Raw genomic sequence first — 20,379 nt, 5'->3', positions numbered from 1 at the left:
CACATGGTTAGGTGGCATGTGATCTTAATTTATTAGTAAAGGTGAAACTAGTTTTCATTGTATATTTGACTGTTGATGCTAGTCTGATTTTACAGTGCTGATTTGTAAACCCAATCCACCTTATTTTTAATGAAAGAGAAAGCACAGCCATTTGTATTTATAATGTGTGAGGCATCCGGTTATTTTACATGTGCAAAACATGCACTTGATGTTGCAAACTGTCATCTCATTAGGGCTGCAACTAACGATTATTTTGATAATCGATTAATCTGTCGATTATTTTTACGATTAATCGATTAATCGGTTTATGTACTTATATTTTAGTTTTTTTCCATTTTTTCCCCAAGTAAATTATTAATAAAGGGTCTTTATCATTCAGCATAGATTTTTAAGAGATTTTAACCATTTTGCATTGTCATATCCTCATCAAAAATATACCTGGAGTTGTTTATGTTAGTAATCCTTTGTCGAACTCTTCTGCAATCAAAACAGTGACCCATACTCTAGCAAAATTCACAAGGAGATTTCAAATATTGTTTTCACCATGGCAGTCCTTAGAGCTCCTAAAGTAGTTTAACATCCCAAACAAAGCTTAAGGAATCTTTGAGAACATATTTTCACGAAGTATAAGGATAAAACAGAATAAAATTGCAGTGCATTGTATTTTATTATTTACTGGGAAAAAGCTTTATAGCTTTTGCTGTGAAATTGTAAACAATCCTTCGAAAAAAAAGTGCCAATGGCATGAAACCTGAATGGAACTCACAATTTAAAGTAAAATCCATCAGAAGGTTGTCCAGAAAAATAAAATAAAAATTGGGACACACACAAAAAACCTTCTGTGTGAAAAAGAGCAGTGAATACTTAGAAAAGAAGTGCATTTTAAATATACTCAAACATTTACCTCTCTCATTCAGTCATAATTAGACTGCAAGTCTGAATTATGAACTGGTAAACGACAAACTGATCACATAACATGTTTGTAAAGCTTTAAATGTTAACTGTTAAAAAGCAATGTTATCAGCTTGTACGACTAAACATTTGCAAACAACCTTGTACTGGAGAATCTGCACAAATAAAATTCTTAGGGGCCGTTCACATATCGCACCTAAAAACGCGTGGAAAACGCTAGTCGCGCCGCTTTCTCCTTCTTTCCAAAGCACTCGGCAGAAGCGCCCCTGAGGCGTCTGCCTTTGCTAAGCAACCATGACGTGCCCTCTCCATGAAGACCCGGAAATTTCAGCAAAGGATAAATGGATGCGGTGTGGACGCGCCTGGAAAAACGGGGCGCATCGCATCGCGTGCGTGTCGCGACCGCGTCGCTTCCGTTATGAGAGTGCATACTGCGCGCCTACATAGGAAATAACGAACTTGAGCACGCAAAAGACACGAAATGTGAACGTCCCCTTAAACAGTTCAGTAGTGCAGAGTTTACAGGTTACTCTTCATTTTGAAGGCTCAAAGTAAAGTACTCCCACTTCCCTCTGTATGCTGCAGAGACGCTGTTCGGGAAGCACGTGACATAAAACGAGGCCAGCTATTGGCTATTTGCTACTTCACCTGCTGTACTGGCTGAGTAAAACCTCCGGTGGCTCATTACTGCCACACTTTGGTCACCGCAGATTTGAAATATGCAGGAAATGAGCCGCTTATGGCAAATAAAATTTATTTAGCGACGAATCGATTACTAAATTAGTTGACAACTATTTTAATAATCGATTTTAATCGATTAAATCGATTCGTTGTTTCAGCTCTACATCTCATTATTTTATTCAGTAGGCCTAATTTGTATTTTTCTAGATACCTTTATCGGCTAATCAATCAAAAGCCTCACACATTCACAAAAGTTTAGTTATTACCATGAGGCAAGATAGATACAGCAAAGATATGATGATATTGGAACTTTACTTTGCAGAACAGAATGAATGAGAATGGAGAGCTTTGAACTATATGTTCAAACTAAATACAAACCCCTTATAAAGAAAAAAGATGTCTGTGTAATTTGACTCTAAATCTTATGTTTGCTGAGATATCGCTCTTGTGACAGCCCCATGTGACAGCTAGCCTTCGTAACACATTCTGTTTTGTTCATATTTGTCATGAGTGCAATGTACTCCTATGCAAACTGAGTTGTCATGTATTTTATAGTGTCTTGTGCTTACTTTCATGTGTGCACTGTTGATACTTAATAATTGTCACAAAATGTAATTTCGTCAATCTGCAATTTACTTATGTAATTACAGAACATGAACCTGCTGGAGAGCAGTTCTACTATGTACAGTACGTGCAGTACTTCATGTTCTTCTGATAAAAAGTTTATAGTGTATATAAAGGGGTTTGTTTATTAGAGGTTTCTTTTTTTTTCGGTTATTTTGTTAAGCTTATTTTTAAGTTTTCTCTTTTTTAATTATAAATATTTATTGAGATTTGAAGAGCTTCCTGTCATTGATAATGTGTTCATTGTGTCTGTTAACATGGATATAGTGCTCTCTTTGAGCTAGTGCAACATAATTTCCATACCATTTTCATAATAGAAGATCCATTGTAAATCTCTGGGGAGGTTTTCATTCTCATCTTGTGACCATTGGATTGATGACATAATAATGTAGTTAAATGATTGGACGATGATTTGTTTTATAAGAATAATTAGTAAAATGTTAAAAACATGATCAAGAATATTACAAAACTTTTTAAGTGTTGAGTATTTTAAACTAAAACCACATAGTTTTATAAATGTAAAATGACTGTTTAGGGATAGATGTTGCTAACAATTTAAGTAATATAGTTAATATAAAGTTAATATAAAGTTTTCAGTAATCTTAGAAATACTTTTCAGACAAATAAGCTTTTTCAAATAAATGCATGTTCTAGAATTATAATATATATATATATTTCTTTGTAATATCTGTTGGAAAGACTAGTGCAAATTTACTTAATTTATTTTTTCATTATTATTTTATTTACAGTATCTATTTACATATTTATTTAGCAAAAAGATTTTTGTGCATGTCTCTTGCTAAAAAGGAAACACACTACAAAACAAAAAAAACTATTTGTTAATTTATATAATTTTAAACAATTCAAACACTGATTTAATTTACTAAATTAGGCTGCCAATTGCTAATTCAGTTTGCTATTTAAAAGAGTAATTGAAACCAACGAACAAGGCATAAATTACAATATAACACTGCTACGCCAAAATACAATTTGTATTTTTTTTCTTACGTTATATAATCATGAGTCAGAACGCTGCTGTCAAGAAAGCTAAAATAATTTCAAAGGAATTTGTTACAATAATGCAGAGCTTCATCTGTTTAACTCAGAAATCCCAGATTAATGAACCTAGTTAACTCAAATAATAAAGGCTGTGAACATTATGAATCTAGTATTCAATTAAATTAGGCTGAATTCTGACAGTTCACTGAAGCGAGTAATGTGCCATTCAAAGCACAAAACTTTGAAGGTGGATTCCCTCCATCTAGCTAAAAGTCTGTTTGCAATGCAATACTGAAAAAAGATTATATGTGATGCCTTTGTATAACAAAAATGTCTTAATCTATTAGGTAAATATAAAATCCAAAACATCTACCCTTCTGTGATTAATCAACTTCTAAAAAAGAAATACAGCAAACCCATACAGCAAAAGATATCTTCAAATATATTTTAAACATATTTCCCGACAATACAAAAAAAAAAAAAAAAAAAATATATATATATATATATATATATATATATATATATATATATATATTTCAAAATATATTTTCAACCAATATATTTTTGCATATGCTTGAAAATGTATTTTAATAAATATAAATATAATTGTTTATTCATTTTTATATATATTTTGTCCTCTGCATATTTCAAAAATAAGTTCACATATCATATTTGAAGAAAAAATAATTTGTTGTCAATAACGTGCAACACTTTTAACACAATTGAATAAAAAGAGCATATCACAATGTTCTTAAAAATGTACTACTTATTAAAAAAACATCATTAAATTATTATGAATCTAGTTTGCATCATATCCACATTTGCATTTAGCCTAAATCTAAAGGCTACTTTGAGACTGGAAATGTATTTTCTTACCTCTGAAATACATATTAAATATATTTTGGTACATGAAGGTTGAAAATAAATATATTTTGTTTTTCCAAAATATATTTAATTGAGCTCCGCTGATTACAATTTATATTTAACACATATTTAAGTAATTGTGGCCATGTAAATGTATTATTATGTGTCATTTTTAGATTTTAGAAAAGTCAAGTAAAATGTGTACCTAACCTGAAGCAACAATCGAACTTCACAGGATTTGCATGGCTGATGGGATACCTGGAAGACCAGGTATACTGAACACGCTTTCCGTCTATATACCCTGTGATTGACACTTTTACAGTTCTCTCTGTGTTTTGTGTACTGCAAGGCCTACTCCTTCAGGTTATGTAACCAAATCAATCATTCATCCCTGTCAAAAAGCTATTTTTCTCTGAAGCATCTCACACATTCCTCCAAAACCCTCAGTGCCCTCTGTACAACAGTTCTGTTTTGGTTTAACCTGCTCTAATCTTTCCAAATAGGTTTCACAAGGTCAAATGCATGTTTGATTAAGACATCTGTGGTTACTTCAAGTGAATGTTTCAGCTGCCTCAGATATTGCTCATACCAGAAATGCAGGTAAACAGTGTAGGTGTGCACATGTGGTTATGGGTGGCAGGGTGGATGGATGGTTTTAAGGCAAACAGACAAACGGAAAGACAGACAAGCAAAGCGAGAGAACCCTTAGGCGCTTGGTGAACAAATCCACGTGTCACACCCATATTCAAGGCTGTGTAATGTTAGGCAGAAGATGAATTCTTCAAACGAAAAAGGAGTTAAACTGTCTGCCTTGTAAAGAAACAAAGGGAGTGGCACTCATTGCTTTGAGTAAATAAGTAGAAATACTCAAGAATTGAATTGCAGAAGTCTTAAAAAAAGTCCTTCTTGGATGTGCTGTAATCAAAACAATAGACAAAACGTTTGAGCCGAGAAACAACTAGAACAGTGTGCATGTGTTCCAGTGTTCTCTTGTTGGTGTAGGAGTTCTGTCTCCCCAATGCAATAAAAACTTCTGCATCACAAACAAGCGAAGAATGTCAAGGAACAAAACAGTCATGCTTTTCTGCAGAGCCACAAAACCACGTGAGGGGGAAAAAAAGACATGAAATGGCCAAAGCTATGCATATCTGAGAGATTAGTCACTGTAAGCTAAAAGAGAGGACCTATTTGGCGAGTTACCCGATGATGCTGGAGAAGTCCTGAAAAATGATATCTTAATAGTTTATTACTAGGATATGTGGGAACAGGTGTTTCCTGGTGAGTGGTTCATAGGTGTGTCTGCCTGTGTGAACTAGAGTGAGTAACAGCAGTCAGTGTGGTGTGTCAGGCTGAGCCATCCCGTATGATTACACTGCACACAGCGCTGTACCGAGAAGCGAAGGAAGGGAAAAGAACAAGGAGGGACACAGAGGATGCATTTATTGGGTGTGTCCTGGAATCAACTTTATTTGAAGTTTAAAGAAAACAGCACAGAGCAAAGTGATCTCAAATGTGTGCTCTTGCTTGTGTTTTTGCTTGTAAATCAGAGAGAGCAGCTAGTTTTACTGCAGGGAGTACACATATGATACTCTCGAATATAAAGGCTGAAAGCTTTCATTGATGCTCCCCACAGTCGCACAATGGCCGCAAATAGTCCTGTCCAGCCAAACAACAAAAGTTGTGTTGTTATAAGTTTTTTTTCACAACTTCTCAGTTAACGGGTACACAAATGTTATAATTACTCTGGAAAACATTGTTTAAATATACAGTGAATTTTATAGTTAAAGAAAGGGGGATTTAACATTTTTATTTTATGACATACATTTTTTTTATAAATTATACATATTTTAAATATGTTAATAAATGTCTGCAATTAATCAAATTAAAAGTCATCTATTTTCTTTAAATCTAATTTAAACATTGATATTTCTATAAATTGCTGATATTTTACGTTTTAATATAAGCAACTGATTTAAATTAATGTTAAAAAATGTATTTTACATATCTTGCATTTTAAATTAATCATAGATATTTACAATATGTTTTTAATATATGAAATATATTTAATTATAAAATAATATTTTATATAATTATCTACATTAATTTGAATTCATTACATTTTCTTTAAATGTCTGAATTTCTTTCATTAATTACAGCTATTTAAAATGTACATTTTTAAAAGATCTATTTTTAAATTTCAAATTAATTGCAGCTATTTCTAAACAATGAAAAACATTTTAAACACTTAAAATAAAATTATTATTTTTTTTATATTTAATTAAAAAATGCATCCATTATCATACTTATTTATATAATGGAAACTGAATTCCCACTTATTGGAGCCAGGTGTTTTAACCCTGCTGAGGCATAACAGACTTGTTGGTTATTGTATCTAGCGAACACCACAAAACAAAGGCAAGGTTTTGAGTTTTCAATAGGCCCATCCTGTTCTTTATGAGAGGGCATGGTGCACAGCGAGGGCTTGGGCTACCTGTGTATGTAGGTTATTTTAATTGCTGAAGACAGCAATTATTATTATTACAGTTTGCACATCTGGTTTCCTCCCTCAGTACGGAGGATGGGAGCTTTTATGCATGAGTACAGAGGTTTTGCCACTACATTTATGTGATAAGGCCAAATGGTCAGTAATGTTTTGTTTTAGTTTTCACGCAATACTAGAAACTCTCTTAAGTTAATTTTTTTTTGCCTCATTCCCCCTTCAAATTGTTTTGATCACGGCAGTCTCCATAGCCACATTTTTTATGTTTTGATTCTCTTTTAGATTCAGTAATGTTCTAGTGCAGATGCAGGGGAGGAACATCATGAGATACAGACTGAAGTGTGGTTTCCCCTGCAGGTCGTGAGTCATAAACACGAGGGAGGGACAAACTGAAAGGACTATTCTGGGATGGCTGCCATGGCAACATAATAAGCAAGGGGGGAAGGTTAGAGTAGTGATGTTTCCATGGCGTTCCCCGGTGTGTATATAAATATGACATGTCAAAATATTTGAAAAGTAGTAACATTGCATTGCTGCGCAGTCAGCAGTGTCATAATGTGATGTAAGCACAGACGCTTTTTTTTTTTTTTTTTTTTTTTAAATGTGCCTCTGTCATACTTTAACAGTGGTTTGTATTTACATGTAGCTTGTTCTGCTTCACACATTCAAACCTCGTCCAAAAATATACAGATTAGAGTAAGTTAACGTGCTTCAGAGCTGCTCCAGCTAGAATTTGTTCATATATCTATTGATCTAGTGTTGAATTTCCTTAACGACAAATAGATGCTCTTTGAAACAGTATAAAATATTATGAGAGGCTGTATAAGACTATAAACTTTTAACAACATGCATTTCTTTTTCACACAGTGAGACATTCATTCACACATGCTTTTGTTCGTTTAATATAACGAGTGCTGTAATTACCGACAGGCACAAATTATCCACATTGTTTCGCCCCATGGCAGCACTGTTTGTAAACTTCACTGTGATTTTAACTTCACTGTAGCATTTTGTCTCGTTTTTAGATGCAATAGGCAATCTATGATCATTTCACATTCAACAAGTGTTTAGACAGCGAGGTCTTCAACGGGCGAGCTTCAAACCTCATGCACAAGTTAATACAGGAATGACAGTCAGGCTTTTACCATGGGGACACACACACACACACACATCCAGCCACCCCAACATTTTTGCATTTATGATAGACTTTGACACTTTGAAAGTTTGTAGCTTAATTCACTCTATTTTAAATAGTTTGACCTCTGCAGTTCAACTGAAACTATCCAGTCGTCTCATACCATTGAAGTGAATGTTACATTATCAGTCTATATTGTAATAAATATTTGAGAAATTATTGTTCCGATTCTGATTTTCTGATCTGATTTTATTAGTCTCTATATACCTAAAAAAAGAGCAAATGTGAGAACACAAACAGTCAGATGTTCTTACTTCCATTGAATAACAAGATGCTTTCATTGCTATTGTATGAAATAATCTGTAATGCAAAAAAAAAAAAAAAACTAAACATTTCCATTATTTCTCATCTCATGCTTTTGAACACTAATGTCTGGATTGAGACACGGCCTAAAAAGTGGATTTATTGTGTACAAAATAGTTTATAAAATAATTATATAAAATAAATGTAATAAAGTGTCAGTAGTGCATATATGCACATAAAAAATACTTTGCTGTGATTTACAAATTTTTCCTGAAATAAAGAGACAAACCCAGAAGGAAAATAACAGTTCTGGATTCAGCCTTCCACATCAAACACAAACAATGAAAGAAGAGTGTTTTGCGGGACATTTCTGAGCACTGTAGTGGAGCTCTGGATGAAACCAGTGTCTATGCTCCACCTCCCCCAATGGTAGCCTGAGCCTGCAGAGTTATGTATGGGGTCTCATGTCCAAAAATGCAGGGGCTGTCTGTTTTCGCTCGCTCTTCTGAATTCTGCACTGCCTCGCATGAAAATCATCCGGTTACTTTCACAACCAAACACGCTGAGAGGCGTTGGTTGACTTTTGAAAGGGATGTTAGAAGTTCAGATCCTCAAATGCTGTACTGATGAACCTTTGAAGTGGTTCCCGAGGTGGCATGCACATTCCTCTCTTTGGCACGCTGACCTTTAACCCCTGCACTGGAATGCTAAGAATTCCTTCATGCACGTCTGCAGAGGGAAAAACAAATATTCAGGCCATGATTAAAACTCCTGCACAATATGTCTGTACAGTTTCCCTGAGAAACTTCATATGATGCAATTTTGCATCGAATCAAATAATGAATATAGTTGGTGAAAACGTCTATGTTGAGTTCTGGTGAGCCTGGTGGCGTGATTATTTTTTCCTGGCAGAAGAGCATGGTGACTGACTCCAGGGGGAAATTTCTATATCAGCACGTTGCCATTTTCAATGATAGGCTTTCACAGCCTGGTTTCTGTTCTTATGTTCCTCATCTCAGATTGAGGTTTCATTACTGACTCATTGTTGCCAAGGCACTACTTTTGTATATAAGTTATGCATCAATGTTTTTGAGTTGTCATTGCGATCTGCTGAATATTTTGAAAAACTCCCCAAATACTGGCTGAATGTTTCTCGAAGCGGTCTGCTTTCTTAAGCCTCACTCTTTGGGGATGTGTGAAACAGATTCCTAACAGAGGCATACCAGGCTTGTTCTTCTCAACTCAATGTACAATACAGACCTCGGGTGCCTCGGTCTCATGTACTCTGTGTAGCCTAATAAAATCAGATCGGAGGGAGCAAATGGTCAAAACTAAAGCACAAATATTTCCACATAAATAATAATAAAACATTTAACAAAAAACTAAATACAGCACATAAAAAATAGCTCACTGTGAAAAATCTTACCCAACACTCAGATTACTTTAAACAAAATATTTTTAAAAAATGAAATACAAATTTATTAAATATAATTTTAGATTTTTAGAATGTATTTTGTAACGTATTTTTTAAAAAAAAAGTGCACGTTAACTACTGTAATATAGTTAACTATGAAACCTTAGTGTTTCACTAATGAAACTCGCTTTTTTTTTTTTTGTCTTGTTTTACCCATATTTTAAATCAATTGCATTGTGTAATAGGGCCAACACAAATGTTCGTAAAAAAATAATGGAAAATTGATACTACATATGCACCTTAAAACAAAAATAAACGCATTCAGTCCTTTTATAAAAACTTCTTTTATCTGAGAAAATATGGGTGGAATCCATATCTGTACTCTTCAAAGTGATTTCACTCATTCAAGTGAATCAGCGATCAGTATGTGACGACGTCCTGCTAACACACTCACAGTGGTAAAGATGAAGGTAGGGCAGCTCATTCAGCCTGTGTGTGCTCACCATTGAGCAACTGATGCACTCGTGAGGAATTTTATCAGTGGAACTCCTTAGCACTACAGTGATCACATCTTCTGTACTCAAAGTAGACTGACTTTCGGAATTATTTACTTAACAGCAATCAATCACTTGTAGTTTTGATTAAGTTGCTTCCCCGTGTGTTTAAATGTATTTACAGCCATTTTCTTATTTACTTCCCACACAGATCAAGGTTGTATTCCTTTCCTTTTTGCAAATATGAAATATGGAGGATTGACAACCAGATACAGGCACATTAAATCGTTGAAATACTTGAAGCAAAACAAAAGGATAAATTACTAGTTACACCTGTGGCCAAGGTGTGACTCTTTTCCCCCCTTGAAGTTTACAGGATCTTTCCTCAGGTGTGTCGAGAAACATGAGAACCCAGTATACTCCTATGCCAACAGAAGTGTGTGCTTGAACAATAGTAAATGTGTAAATTCTCATCCTGTCACAAGAAAAACTGCAATACAGAACAAATACACTTCTTTGAACAGCTTATGCTCCCATTCATTTTCTTTAGAGCAATTTCAAAACTTAAAGCCGAGCCTATGGCAACAGATGCTTGCATATATATATATATATATATATATATATATATATATATATATATATATATGGTAGTCAGACTTCATACATACCGAAGACTTTAAGATTTATGTAATGATTGGATTGCTTGAGAACTTATTTAGCAGAGACTTTTATCTAAAGGAATTTGCAGTAAATTCATGCATATTTTCACATCACAAGTAAATATTATATATTTATGCATTTCCTGGGAATCGGATAAATTACTTTGACAATATTGCATTTCATATTATTAAATTTAAGAAATGGCTGGACATTTAACATGAATATTGTTTTTTTTAAATGCATTGAGCTCTGACTTTTTTTATAAACAAACTCACAATTTTGAAATGGAAATAAACATGCTAAGTGTTTTGCATGAAGATTATTAAGAGAAAAGTTAAAACTTTGCCACAATAAAAAAAAAAAAAGTGCCCATCCGAAGTTTAAATTATCCTCAAATCTTCCACAGGATTCCATAACTCCATATCGGGTGTTAAAACTATTTTCATGGCATGTGAGCTTGGGCGCCCTCTAGTGGATTTTTTCCCCCCAAATTCAAAAGTCAGGGGAGAGCATCAGAATTTATATGCTTTCTCAAATCGGAGATCCCAAGAGAGTCATGCACTGTGGAAAAATACTTCCCAGGAACATTAAAACCAGCACTACCAAATTAAAAAGCAAATTTTATAATTTCACCTTTGTTCACAGCTAGCAAAGTTGATCAAAAACTATTATAACTGCTTTTGAAGTGTGACATGCTTTAGCATAACAAACGAGATTTGCCAGAAAAACTCACAACGGAATTGTCTCTTAACACGCTTCACAAAGTAATGAACACAAACTGGGATCGTGGAAAAAAAAGTGTTTTATTTTCTCAACTTAAAGTCTTTCTTTCACCACAGCTCAAAGCCTTGTACATGGGATTTGCAAACAATTTTCATGTCCATTGATTCTTCTGATAAATACTGTGCGCCTGATGTTCTCACTTGAAAATCTTGCCTTGGTTGAAAGGTTTGCCTACATGCTTGAAATCACCCTCCCACGCAAAGTACTCCTTCACCATGGTCTTGCACTCCTCACTGTCCACATCCAGCTTACGCCAAGTGTACGACTCGTAGTCGATCTGCCAATCCTCACTCAGCTGAGGAGAGAGAAGAAAAACAAAACTGCTCAACATCTGTACTTGAAACAATGCCGGTAAAAGTAATGCTTGAAACTTTTAATTTTGTTTGCAGTGGCATGATATTGACTGCAAACAAACCTGATTTGTACTGTTAACTTCTCAATCCAAACAAGCCAACCATCAAAATATATTACAGTTCACCAATTTCCAAAAAAAAAAAATAATAATCATCATTTTGCATAAGAGTAAACAACTAGTTTTACTTCATCTATATTTCACATTAGACATCATGGGTGGTGTGTGGCAACCAAACAGTACCAACGTTAATCTCAACACTAATACATAATGGTAAAAGTGAATGTATATAGTATTATAAATTGCAATTCTGAAACTGAACCCTTTATATTTTTGCATTAATGTTCATGGTCTGAGGATGACAACACATCAAAAAAGACTGATATGCATCGGTCTACTTTGGCAAGCTTCTACCAAAGAAACTGATTGAAATCAGCATCAACCAAAGATACAGGAAATGTTTTCCACATCAGAGAACATATGCACGTGACGTGCTGGTTATCATGTACAAACACTAGAAATATATGAAACAATCCAGACTTTCAGCTTGTTTACTTGTGAAACCCTGCTGCATTTGCCATAACTTTCAGTTTGATCAGTACAGCTTTGTTGAGGTGCAAAGACTATTTTTATTGGTCACATTTGGCCAAGACTCAAAGCAGCTAATGTTCCTTTTACTCAGTGCTTTGTCCAAATACAAGGCCCTGGAGTTAAGATTTCACCAAGAGCCTTGGAATAAAAGCTTCAAATCTGGCTGGCAGTTTTTAAAATGTTATCTATTCAACGTAATGCATTCTTTTTAAAAACTCTGCAAATCACATTACATGCATTAGCTGTACTGTACATAACATGGGGAATTTGAGTTTGCCTGCCTTTAACTAAAGAAAAAACTATATGACAGTTTTAAATTATGTTTCACGTATCTTTTGATGCTAACATTCAGTTAAAGAGAGGAAGCTTTGGTTTTTACCCACAGTATCGAATGTTAGTTTAAAATTAAATGACAATAATGGTCACTATAGTAAACTAATGGCACTTATATTTGGGAAACACTACACAATTTGGCATCTGTGATGATCACAATCCCTTATATTTCATATCTATTTTACATAAGCTCCCTAAGTCTATCTAGAAACATACATAGACATGAAACAGGGGTTATGTGCACATGTAATTCACTCACAGTAAATGCAAGCTCCTGTCCTCTGAAGACCCAGATACCAGAGATGCAGCTGTCATTGTTCGCGCCAAAGAGGATGACACTGGCGAACGCGTTTTTACGCAGTTTGTCGAGTCGTTGGAACATTCCTGAGGAAAAGAGCAAGAGTGTACTTGAACATACAATGGAAAAACTATGAAGTGCTTACTACACACTTGCACAAACTGAAATGGAAAGTAAACCTAAAACAAGTAAAACACAGCTGGCATTTTGTTTAGAGAGAGATGCATAAATTCCATGTGACCCCACTGTACCTGTGATAAGATTACAGCTCATGAAGGACATGGTCAGCTCTTCAGGGAAGCGGTACTCGGCATACCAGATCGAGAAGCCCTCACGATCAAAGTGATCCCAGAAGTAAGGCAATGCTACAGTCAGTGTGTCCTCGTTGGAATATTTCCTCTTGAACTCATCCATGACAAAAGAACTAGTGACAAGAGGACAAAGGCAGACTGATTAGAGCACGAACAAACTCTCAAAAAGTAGCTATTTCTATAGTGAAGGTGTATCAAGTACCTTTTTGGAAGGTGAGCAAATGGGTCCTTGGCTTTTGGCTCAGAAGCCAGTACAGCCTCGCATTCGTCCATCTCCTCCTCGGCAGGAGCAGCTTTCTTTTCCTCCTTTTTCTTCTCTTTTTTCTCCTGCTGCGGTTGTTGTTGCTGCTGCTTTCCTCCTTCCTTACCAGCCTTCTCCTTCTTAGCAGGAGCATCCTTCTTCGGCTGCATCTCAGCAAACTTCTTAGCTAGAGAAATTACCATTTTAAATTTTAAAAGTACACTTCTACTCACACTCAATACTGAAAAGTTATTAAACGCCAAGAACTGCTCCGCTATTATTTATGCTTCTAGGAGCATCATTATGACATTAGCATCATTATGTAAGTTTATATCTTCTCTGAAGACTAATAAAAAAATAAATAAAAAAAACCACTTCAACTTCAAATAATGCTAAGAGATTGTGTTTATTGTCAGTTTAGTGCATTCAACAATATCCTTGTGTTATTTTGGAAGTAGAAGTGTGATGTGCTTCAGGTTACTATTGTCTGATGTTCTATTGGCTTCAATATCAAATAATTGTGTGTGTGGTCTTCTACTTCTTGAAAGTTTGACATGATTATAAAAATCTTTTAGTGTGGGCCAGCCTTATAGGCCTGTCACGATAACAAATTTTGCTGGATGATTGTCCAAGAAATTAATCGCAATAAACGATAATAGTAATTCTAAGACCAGTTTCAACTAATATAATAATGGCATAACACATGTACACTTTTTCAAAGATCAATAAACTTTTCTTTTATGGCTGTTTCAGAGCAAGAAATACCAAATGTTGATTTTGTGTGGCTTTAAATTTATAAATTTTGTATGTTATGTGTATATGCCAGTTAGGGATGCTCATATTGACTCCTATTGTTTAGCTGGAGTTAACCGAAAGTAAACATTTTGACCGATGAAGGGGACGTTCACATATCATGTCTTTTTTTGTGCTCAAGTTCGTTATTTCAAATGTGGTATGCGCGCTTGCTGGAAGAGACGAGCTCTTGTTTTCCAGGCGCGTCCGCACAGGATTTAGTTAAAAACATTTCTGCTTTTCAGATTGATGCAAGCGCACCAGCTCATCTGAATATAACCGACTCAATCAGTTTCCTTCGGGGTGAAATTCCCAGGTGTTTTTGAAAAATGGGGTGCACCCAAACACTGCAGAGCACGTGTGTGTGTGTGTGTGTGCACGTGCGTGAACTCACTGGGCGCGTTGACACATGCCACCACATGCCTACAGACATTTAGCTGAGCAAGCCAAATGAAGCAAGCAAAAAGTAGGCCCAATTCGACAAAAAAGGGCAATGAAATTGCTTGCAAAATATGTGACGCAGTATTAAAATAAAGTACAATAGTTGTGTGAGTACAATGCTGTATCAATTGAGATTCATTCACAAGCAAATGCAAGGTGCTTCCCAAACCTGGTCACTCTAGCGAGACGTTCTCTCTCTTTATTCCCGGGACATCTGTGCCATTGGAGAGGGTGTTTTCTACCGCGGGCTGACCACAGGCTGTGCTCCGGACTAACCCCACTCCACATCATGACATGCTACTTTATTTATATAAAAATATTGAGCTAATTTTTTTATCGCGCGATTGATTTACCGACAGGCCTATATATATATTTTTTTTTATTTTATTTTTTATTTCTACACATCTCTGAAATCTGCCCAGTACTGTCTCACTCATCGAACACACCCAATTTAACTTGTCAGCTCATGTTTTAGCACTTCTCTCAGTGAATATGTAGCCTGCAAAATACTAAAATAAATAAACATACAGTTAAACAAAAAAATTAACCGAAATAAAGTTAAATACACCCTGTCTAACAGACACGAGCGGTGCAGAGCGACAAAATATTCAATCAGTGATACTACACTGGATGCGGCACGAAACATGACAAATCCCTGACAGAAAACTGCCTCGTCCTATTAATGAGGTACTGACACAGACATCAAATGTCATGTAGACACTAGACACAGACAAAACCTGTGGTGAAGCTGCGGTGTTGCATCCGAGGTGACACGTTTCACTGTTCAGCCGCCAAACAAGTGGTGCATTACCATGAAGGTCCATCGCTCAACACAAAATTAATTTACTGAATGCAAACCTGCCAATCTATATGAAATGCTGTGTATGCCGTTTGAGGTAATTTGTGAATTAACAGACTTCGAAATTAAAAATTGCAGCTATTACTGTTATTACACTTGTATACAAAACTTTGTATCATTCTTGCTATAGAGTGTGTGACCTCACGAGCACTACCGCAGTCACAGCCCCAATACTAATAAATAATCATTTAATAACTAACAGTTTTTTGTAAATGGGAAAACACTATGTCTGGCTAAATATTGTAAAAGTATTCCAAGTTGCTTTAATATGTACATTTATTTACATCCTTTTAAAGGGTTTGTCCATATTTTACCAAACCTAACAGGATGACCTATAAACTATGAATTTAAGAAACATCTTTGTTTGTGCTTGATGACACTGTGCTGATAACCCTGAAATCAGCCTGATTTTCTACACATCAATCCAAGTTCAAGCTGAAGTGCAAAAACATCATAGCAAGAAGATTTGAGAAACTTACCATCAAACTGAGCCATTTTCTCACAGAGCTTGACCTCGCCCAAAACAGCCTTAAACTGAGGCTGGTTGACACAGGTCAGAAACCAGCGAGAGACATTGGGGTACGGCTGGCGGAAAGCAGGCTCAAGAACCTAGAAGGACAATATAACGTCAGCAAACATGAAACGTACAGATCACACATTCAACTGAAGACCAAGAAATATTTGAACAAAACACCAAACTACAAATTTCAAAGTCAAATATAATAATTATGCAACCTTTTACTCACTTGAAGTTATGTAGGAACTATTCATTAAATACCGTTCATCTTATGAACACGGTTTAAGATATTTTAGATTTAGTCAGAGAACTTTCTGTCCCTCCATTGAAAACGTATGCACGTTATACTGTTCATGTCCAGAAAGGTAAGAAAAACATCTTAAAAGTAGTCCATGTGACATCAGAGGGTCAGTTAGAATTTGTTGAAACATCGAAAATACATTTTAGTCCAAAAACAACGACTTTATGCAGCATTGTCTTCTCTTATGGGTCTGTTGTGAGTGCGTTCACGATGCTGCTGACATGTTTTCTGGTGCACCCAATAACGAAGATAACACATCAGCAGCATCACTGCAAATGAACTGAGCCCTTACAGGTTTGGAACAACATGAGGGTGAGTCATTAATGTCATTATTTTCATTTTTGGGTGAACTAACCATTTAACTATAGGAGACTGAATCTCATTGGTTCACACATATCGAGCTTAACTGATGTGTGCGTTGATTCATGCTTGCATGTGAACCACTCAATTCATATAGATTCGTTTTTACAATATCTTCATGCATTTTTCAAAGCTACAGTAAGTAAGCTAAGTGGCAGATGCGTAGACTGTACATGAAGAGCCATTTTATTAAAAATCTTAATTTGTGTTCTGAACTAAAATCTTGCGGGTTTGGAAGAATAAGAGTAAATAATTTTCATTTTTAGGTGTGTTCCTGTGGCTTAAGTGGTAGAGCATTGCGTTAGCAGCGCAAGGTTGTGGGTTCGATTCCCAGGGAACACATGTTAGGTAAAAACTGTTAGCCTGAATGTACTGTAAGTCGCTTTGGATAAAAGCATCTGCTAAATGCATAAATATAATATTAGGTCTAATATACCTTTTGATAATAACAACAGCAAAGCAGCCTTCAAAAGGCGTTCTCTTTTAGAATTGAATTTAATATCCCTTTATATTAGGGCTAGATGAGGGCAAAAGTAATCAAAGAGTTAAAAATTAGTGTTAAACATTTTATACTGAAAGTGAAAAAGCAATGATTTTGGATGAACCGCTATGGACCTGTTTTACTGTGTGACTACAGCTCAGATTCAGAAGGCACCCTGCAGACTCACCTGTTTGTAGAGCCAGAGCAAAGAGCAGACAACAGTGATGTCAGCCAGACTGACTCGCTCCCCAACCAGGAAAGTGCGAGTGTTTAAGTGCTGATTGAGGACGGCGAGGACGCGTTTCACCTCTTCCTTGGCCTGTTCTGTGGCCTACAAACAAGACAGAGTGCAGACTTACAAACAAAAAAAAGAAGAAGCAAAAACATTCAATTCCTGACAGATGAAACCATTACACAAATATATTCAAAGCTAACCTGTTTGTTGAACTGCATGATACCCAAGGTGGGGAACACCCAGGCACTAGCTGGAGGGATGATCTCAGAGTCAGCGAAACTGACCCACTGCAGCACCTGAGCACTGGCCTGGGGCGTGCTGCCACGAAGGGCATCATTGCTCACTGTCAGCAGGAAACCACGGCATTAATGGGATGTATTAAAACAGTGCATTTTTCAAAGAATCACAACAGGTCATCTATGAGCCCATTTACACTTGGCCACTCATCTGCACATGGTTTAAATCTCTGCACATCATCTGTACAGCAGTTCTTGTAGCATCGCTACACAGCATCTGTGAAGTAGTTTAATAAATTGTGTATATTTCATTATTTGTATTTATTTTATATAATTTTCGTATATTACTTTTCATTTTCCTCTTTTCTTTTTTTGCACAGTCTAAAAAGAGTAGAGATGTTCTGATACCTGGGCTCAGGGTATCGGCCGATACGGAGTACTGATCCGATACCTGGGTGTGTATCTGTATATACAGCTGTATGTACTACTAGCCCTGTGTAAATTGCTAGAATCATTTAACGGTGTGCTTCAGACTGATCCCTTAATAAACCACGAACAAATACATATTGAACTACTGTATTTATTACAGTATTTTTATTATCTGACATGAATTTGACAGTAATATTTGTTTTCTTAAGCGAAAGAGACCTTCAAATGCAACCAAAAAATCTAACACCACAAACAAAAAAAGGTATTTTAGTTTTACAATATAACTGTATAAAAGACTGCAACAAATAAGTCTAGGAATATTAAAAAATATATATATATATATTAAATCAGATGATCTCTTTACAACAAAAGGCAAAAACAAGCAACCGTCTATAGGCATAATTATTATTATTAATAGATGTATTATTACTACATACAGACATAGCTAAATCTACTGTAGGCTACAACAGTAGCTTAATATATTGTACATTTACTCACGTTAAACCGACCATTTATTTTGATGGGTGCCATGAAGATCTTTGAGTGTCTGTGTTTATGATATGACAGTTTTCTCAAATGAAATGGTAAATTCTCATGAAGTGACTGTTTATGCGTTCGTATCCTCATATTGTGACGCATGGCAGAGATTACAAAACAGCGAGCTCACACACGTGCACCGTACCGAAAACGGTGGCGTACGAACACACATACCGTTACACCCCTAGTAAACGTAACTTGTCCCTGACATAAAATCTTGAATATAATTTAATGCATATTGTGATTGCCTTTTTATCATAACATTTTCATTAGACGTTGAGTAAATTGAATTACTGCTATACCAGGTTTAAATGGAAACATTTTAATCCAAATCGAAGGAAATGCATAAAGTGGCTCAGCATAAAGAAGCCCTATAAAGCATACTTACAGTAGTGAGCAATGGCATTGCTCTCAAACAGACAGAAGCCGTCATCACCCTGGTAAGCAGGAACCTAACGGGACATGGACAACATTAATTCATTCTTCATCAAGAACACGTGCGCAAAACAGAAGACAGGAGAATACAAACCTTGCCCAAGGGAAAATTGCTGAGGAAGGCAGGGGATCGGTTCGTCTGGCCGAAGGTGAAGGCAGGGGAGGCGCTCGCAATCTTCAGACGAGCCCCGCTGTACTGAGCAGCGATCTGAGCCTTGAAGGCCCTCCAGTTTTCTGGGTATGTGTAGAGAGTCTGCAGAAACACAAGGTTTCAGATCACACTGCTGAAACGGATGCTGCACAGAAGCATCACCTTCATTAGCAGCATTACACAGCACTATTACACAGCACTTCCCCTGAAGAGGAAACAGCTGACAGTCAACCCCCTGCAATAAATACCTTCACACACTGTAAACAACGTTCGCATGCACAAATAGGGCAGAAATTAAACTTAAAATGTATTACTGAACCATCAGATGCTGTTAAGTTTTTGACATCAACACGGAGTTTCAGAATAGTTAAAAAATCTTGATGACAACACGGTTAATGCTTCTCGAGCTCACTATGCTTTTATGCTAGCTCACACTGTTGCTGCTAACATATGCGCTTCGAGTTCATTAATTTAATATGAAACCACAAATATCCTGCCAGCCTTCTAGATGAAAGGCGTGCACGGATAAACAAAGAGAAACGTGGCACAAAGGAGCGCTTACTATCGGTCATAACTCTGCCGAGGGTGATATTTACAACCGAAATAATCCTCGCGCCAGCTTTAAAACAGGCTGTCGGATAATGCGGTATGGCAACAGTGCGCACAGATATAAGGATTGGCATGATTCTGGGGTGATTATTGATGGAGATGTGCTGTGATAAGGCGTCTAAGGGTTTTCTCCCATCTTACTCACCCCCGCCGCCATCTTCAGCACGAGAGAAAGGAGGATCCAGTCGCGCGGTGCTGACGTATAGGCCAGTCATTACGCAGAAATAATACGTCACAAGAGGGTGAAAGTGAGAGCTGGACGTGCTTTTTCTTAATAGTTGACGGTATTGAAATATGTACTTCCTCTTGTAATGATAAATATAATTTGATCATTTTTCATTCAAAACATAAAATCTCCACTTGAGGAAAATTCCTTGGGGAATGCAAAAAATTCTGGCCTTGTCAAATCCATACTAATTTTGTATTTTTGAACAACGTTATAGAGGTACATTTACCCATCAACCCTTAAACAACATACAGAACTAACAAATATGCAGTCAC

The 20,379-nt window shown here is 36.1% G+C and overlaps 1 protein-coding gene across 1 annotated transcript; it reads right to left on the bottom strand.

Annotated features, from left to right (window-relative positions):
- Positions 1–11,370: 11,370 nt before the first annotated feature.
- LOC113057872 (elongation factor 1-gamma-like) lies at positions 11,371–20,117 on the bottom strand. The gene is made up of 10 exons (XM_026225428.1): positions 20,024–20,117; positions 19,213–19,371; positions 19,072–19,135; positions 17,682–17,824; positions 17,434–17,577; positions 16,067–16,196; positions 13,457–13,682; positions 13,195–13,367; positions 12,905–13,029; positions 11,371–11,664 (listed from the first exon to the last, which is right to left on the bottom strand). The coding sequence occupies exons 1-10, from the start codon at positions 20,033–20,035 to the stop codon at positions 11,506–11,508; spliced, it is 1,335 nt and encodes a 444-aa protein (XP_026081213.1). The 5' UTR covers positions 20,036–20,117; the 3' UTR covers positions 11,371–11,505.
- Positions 20,118–20,379: the final 262 nt, after the last annotated feature.

The sequence above is a fragment of the Carassius auratus genome, chromosome 39 (genome assembly GCF_003368295.1).
Source record: "Carassius auratus strain Wakin chromosome 39, ASM336829v1, whole genome shotgun sequence".
Taxonomy (NCBI): domain Eukaryota; kingdom Metazoa; phylum Chordata; class Actinopteri; order Cypriniformes; family Cyprinidae; genus Carassius; species Carassius auratus.
Note: the sequence above shows the minus strand (reverse complement) of the source record. Positions and strands in the feature narration are given on the sequence as shown.

Bases quoted from the DNA above. Each gene is read 5' to 3' on its own strand.
- LOC113057872 (XM_026225428.1), bottom strand. The intron at 17,578-17,681 runs GTTAGCTTTGAA...TCTTGTTTGTAG, and splicing joins TCATGCAGTTCAACAAACAG to GCCACAGAACAGGCCAAGGA. The intron at 11,665-12,904 runs GTGAGTGAATTA...CTCTCTCCTCAG, and splicing joins GACAGGAGCTTGCATTTACT to CTGAGTGAGGATTGGCAGAT.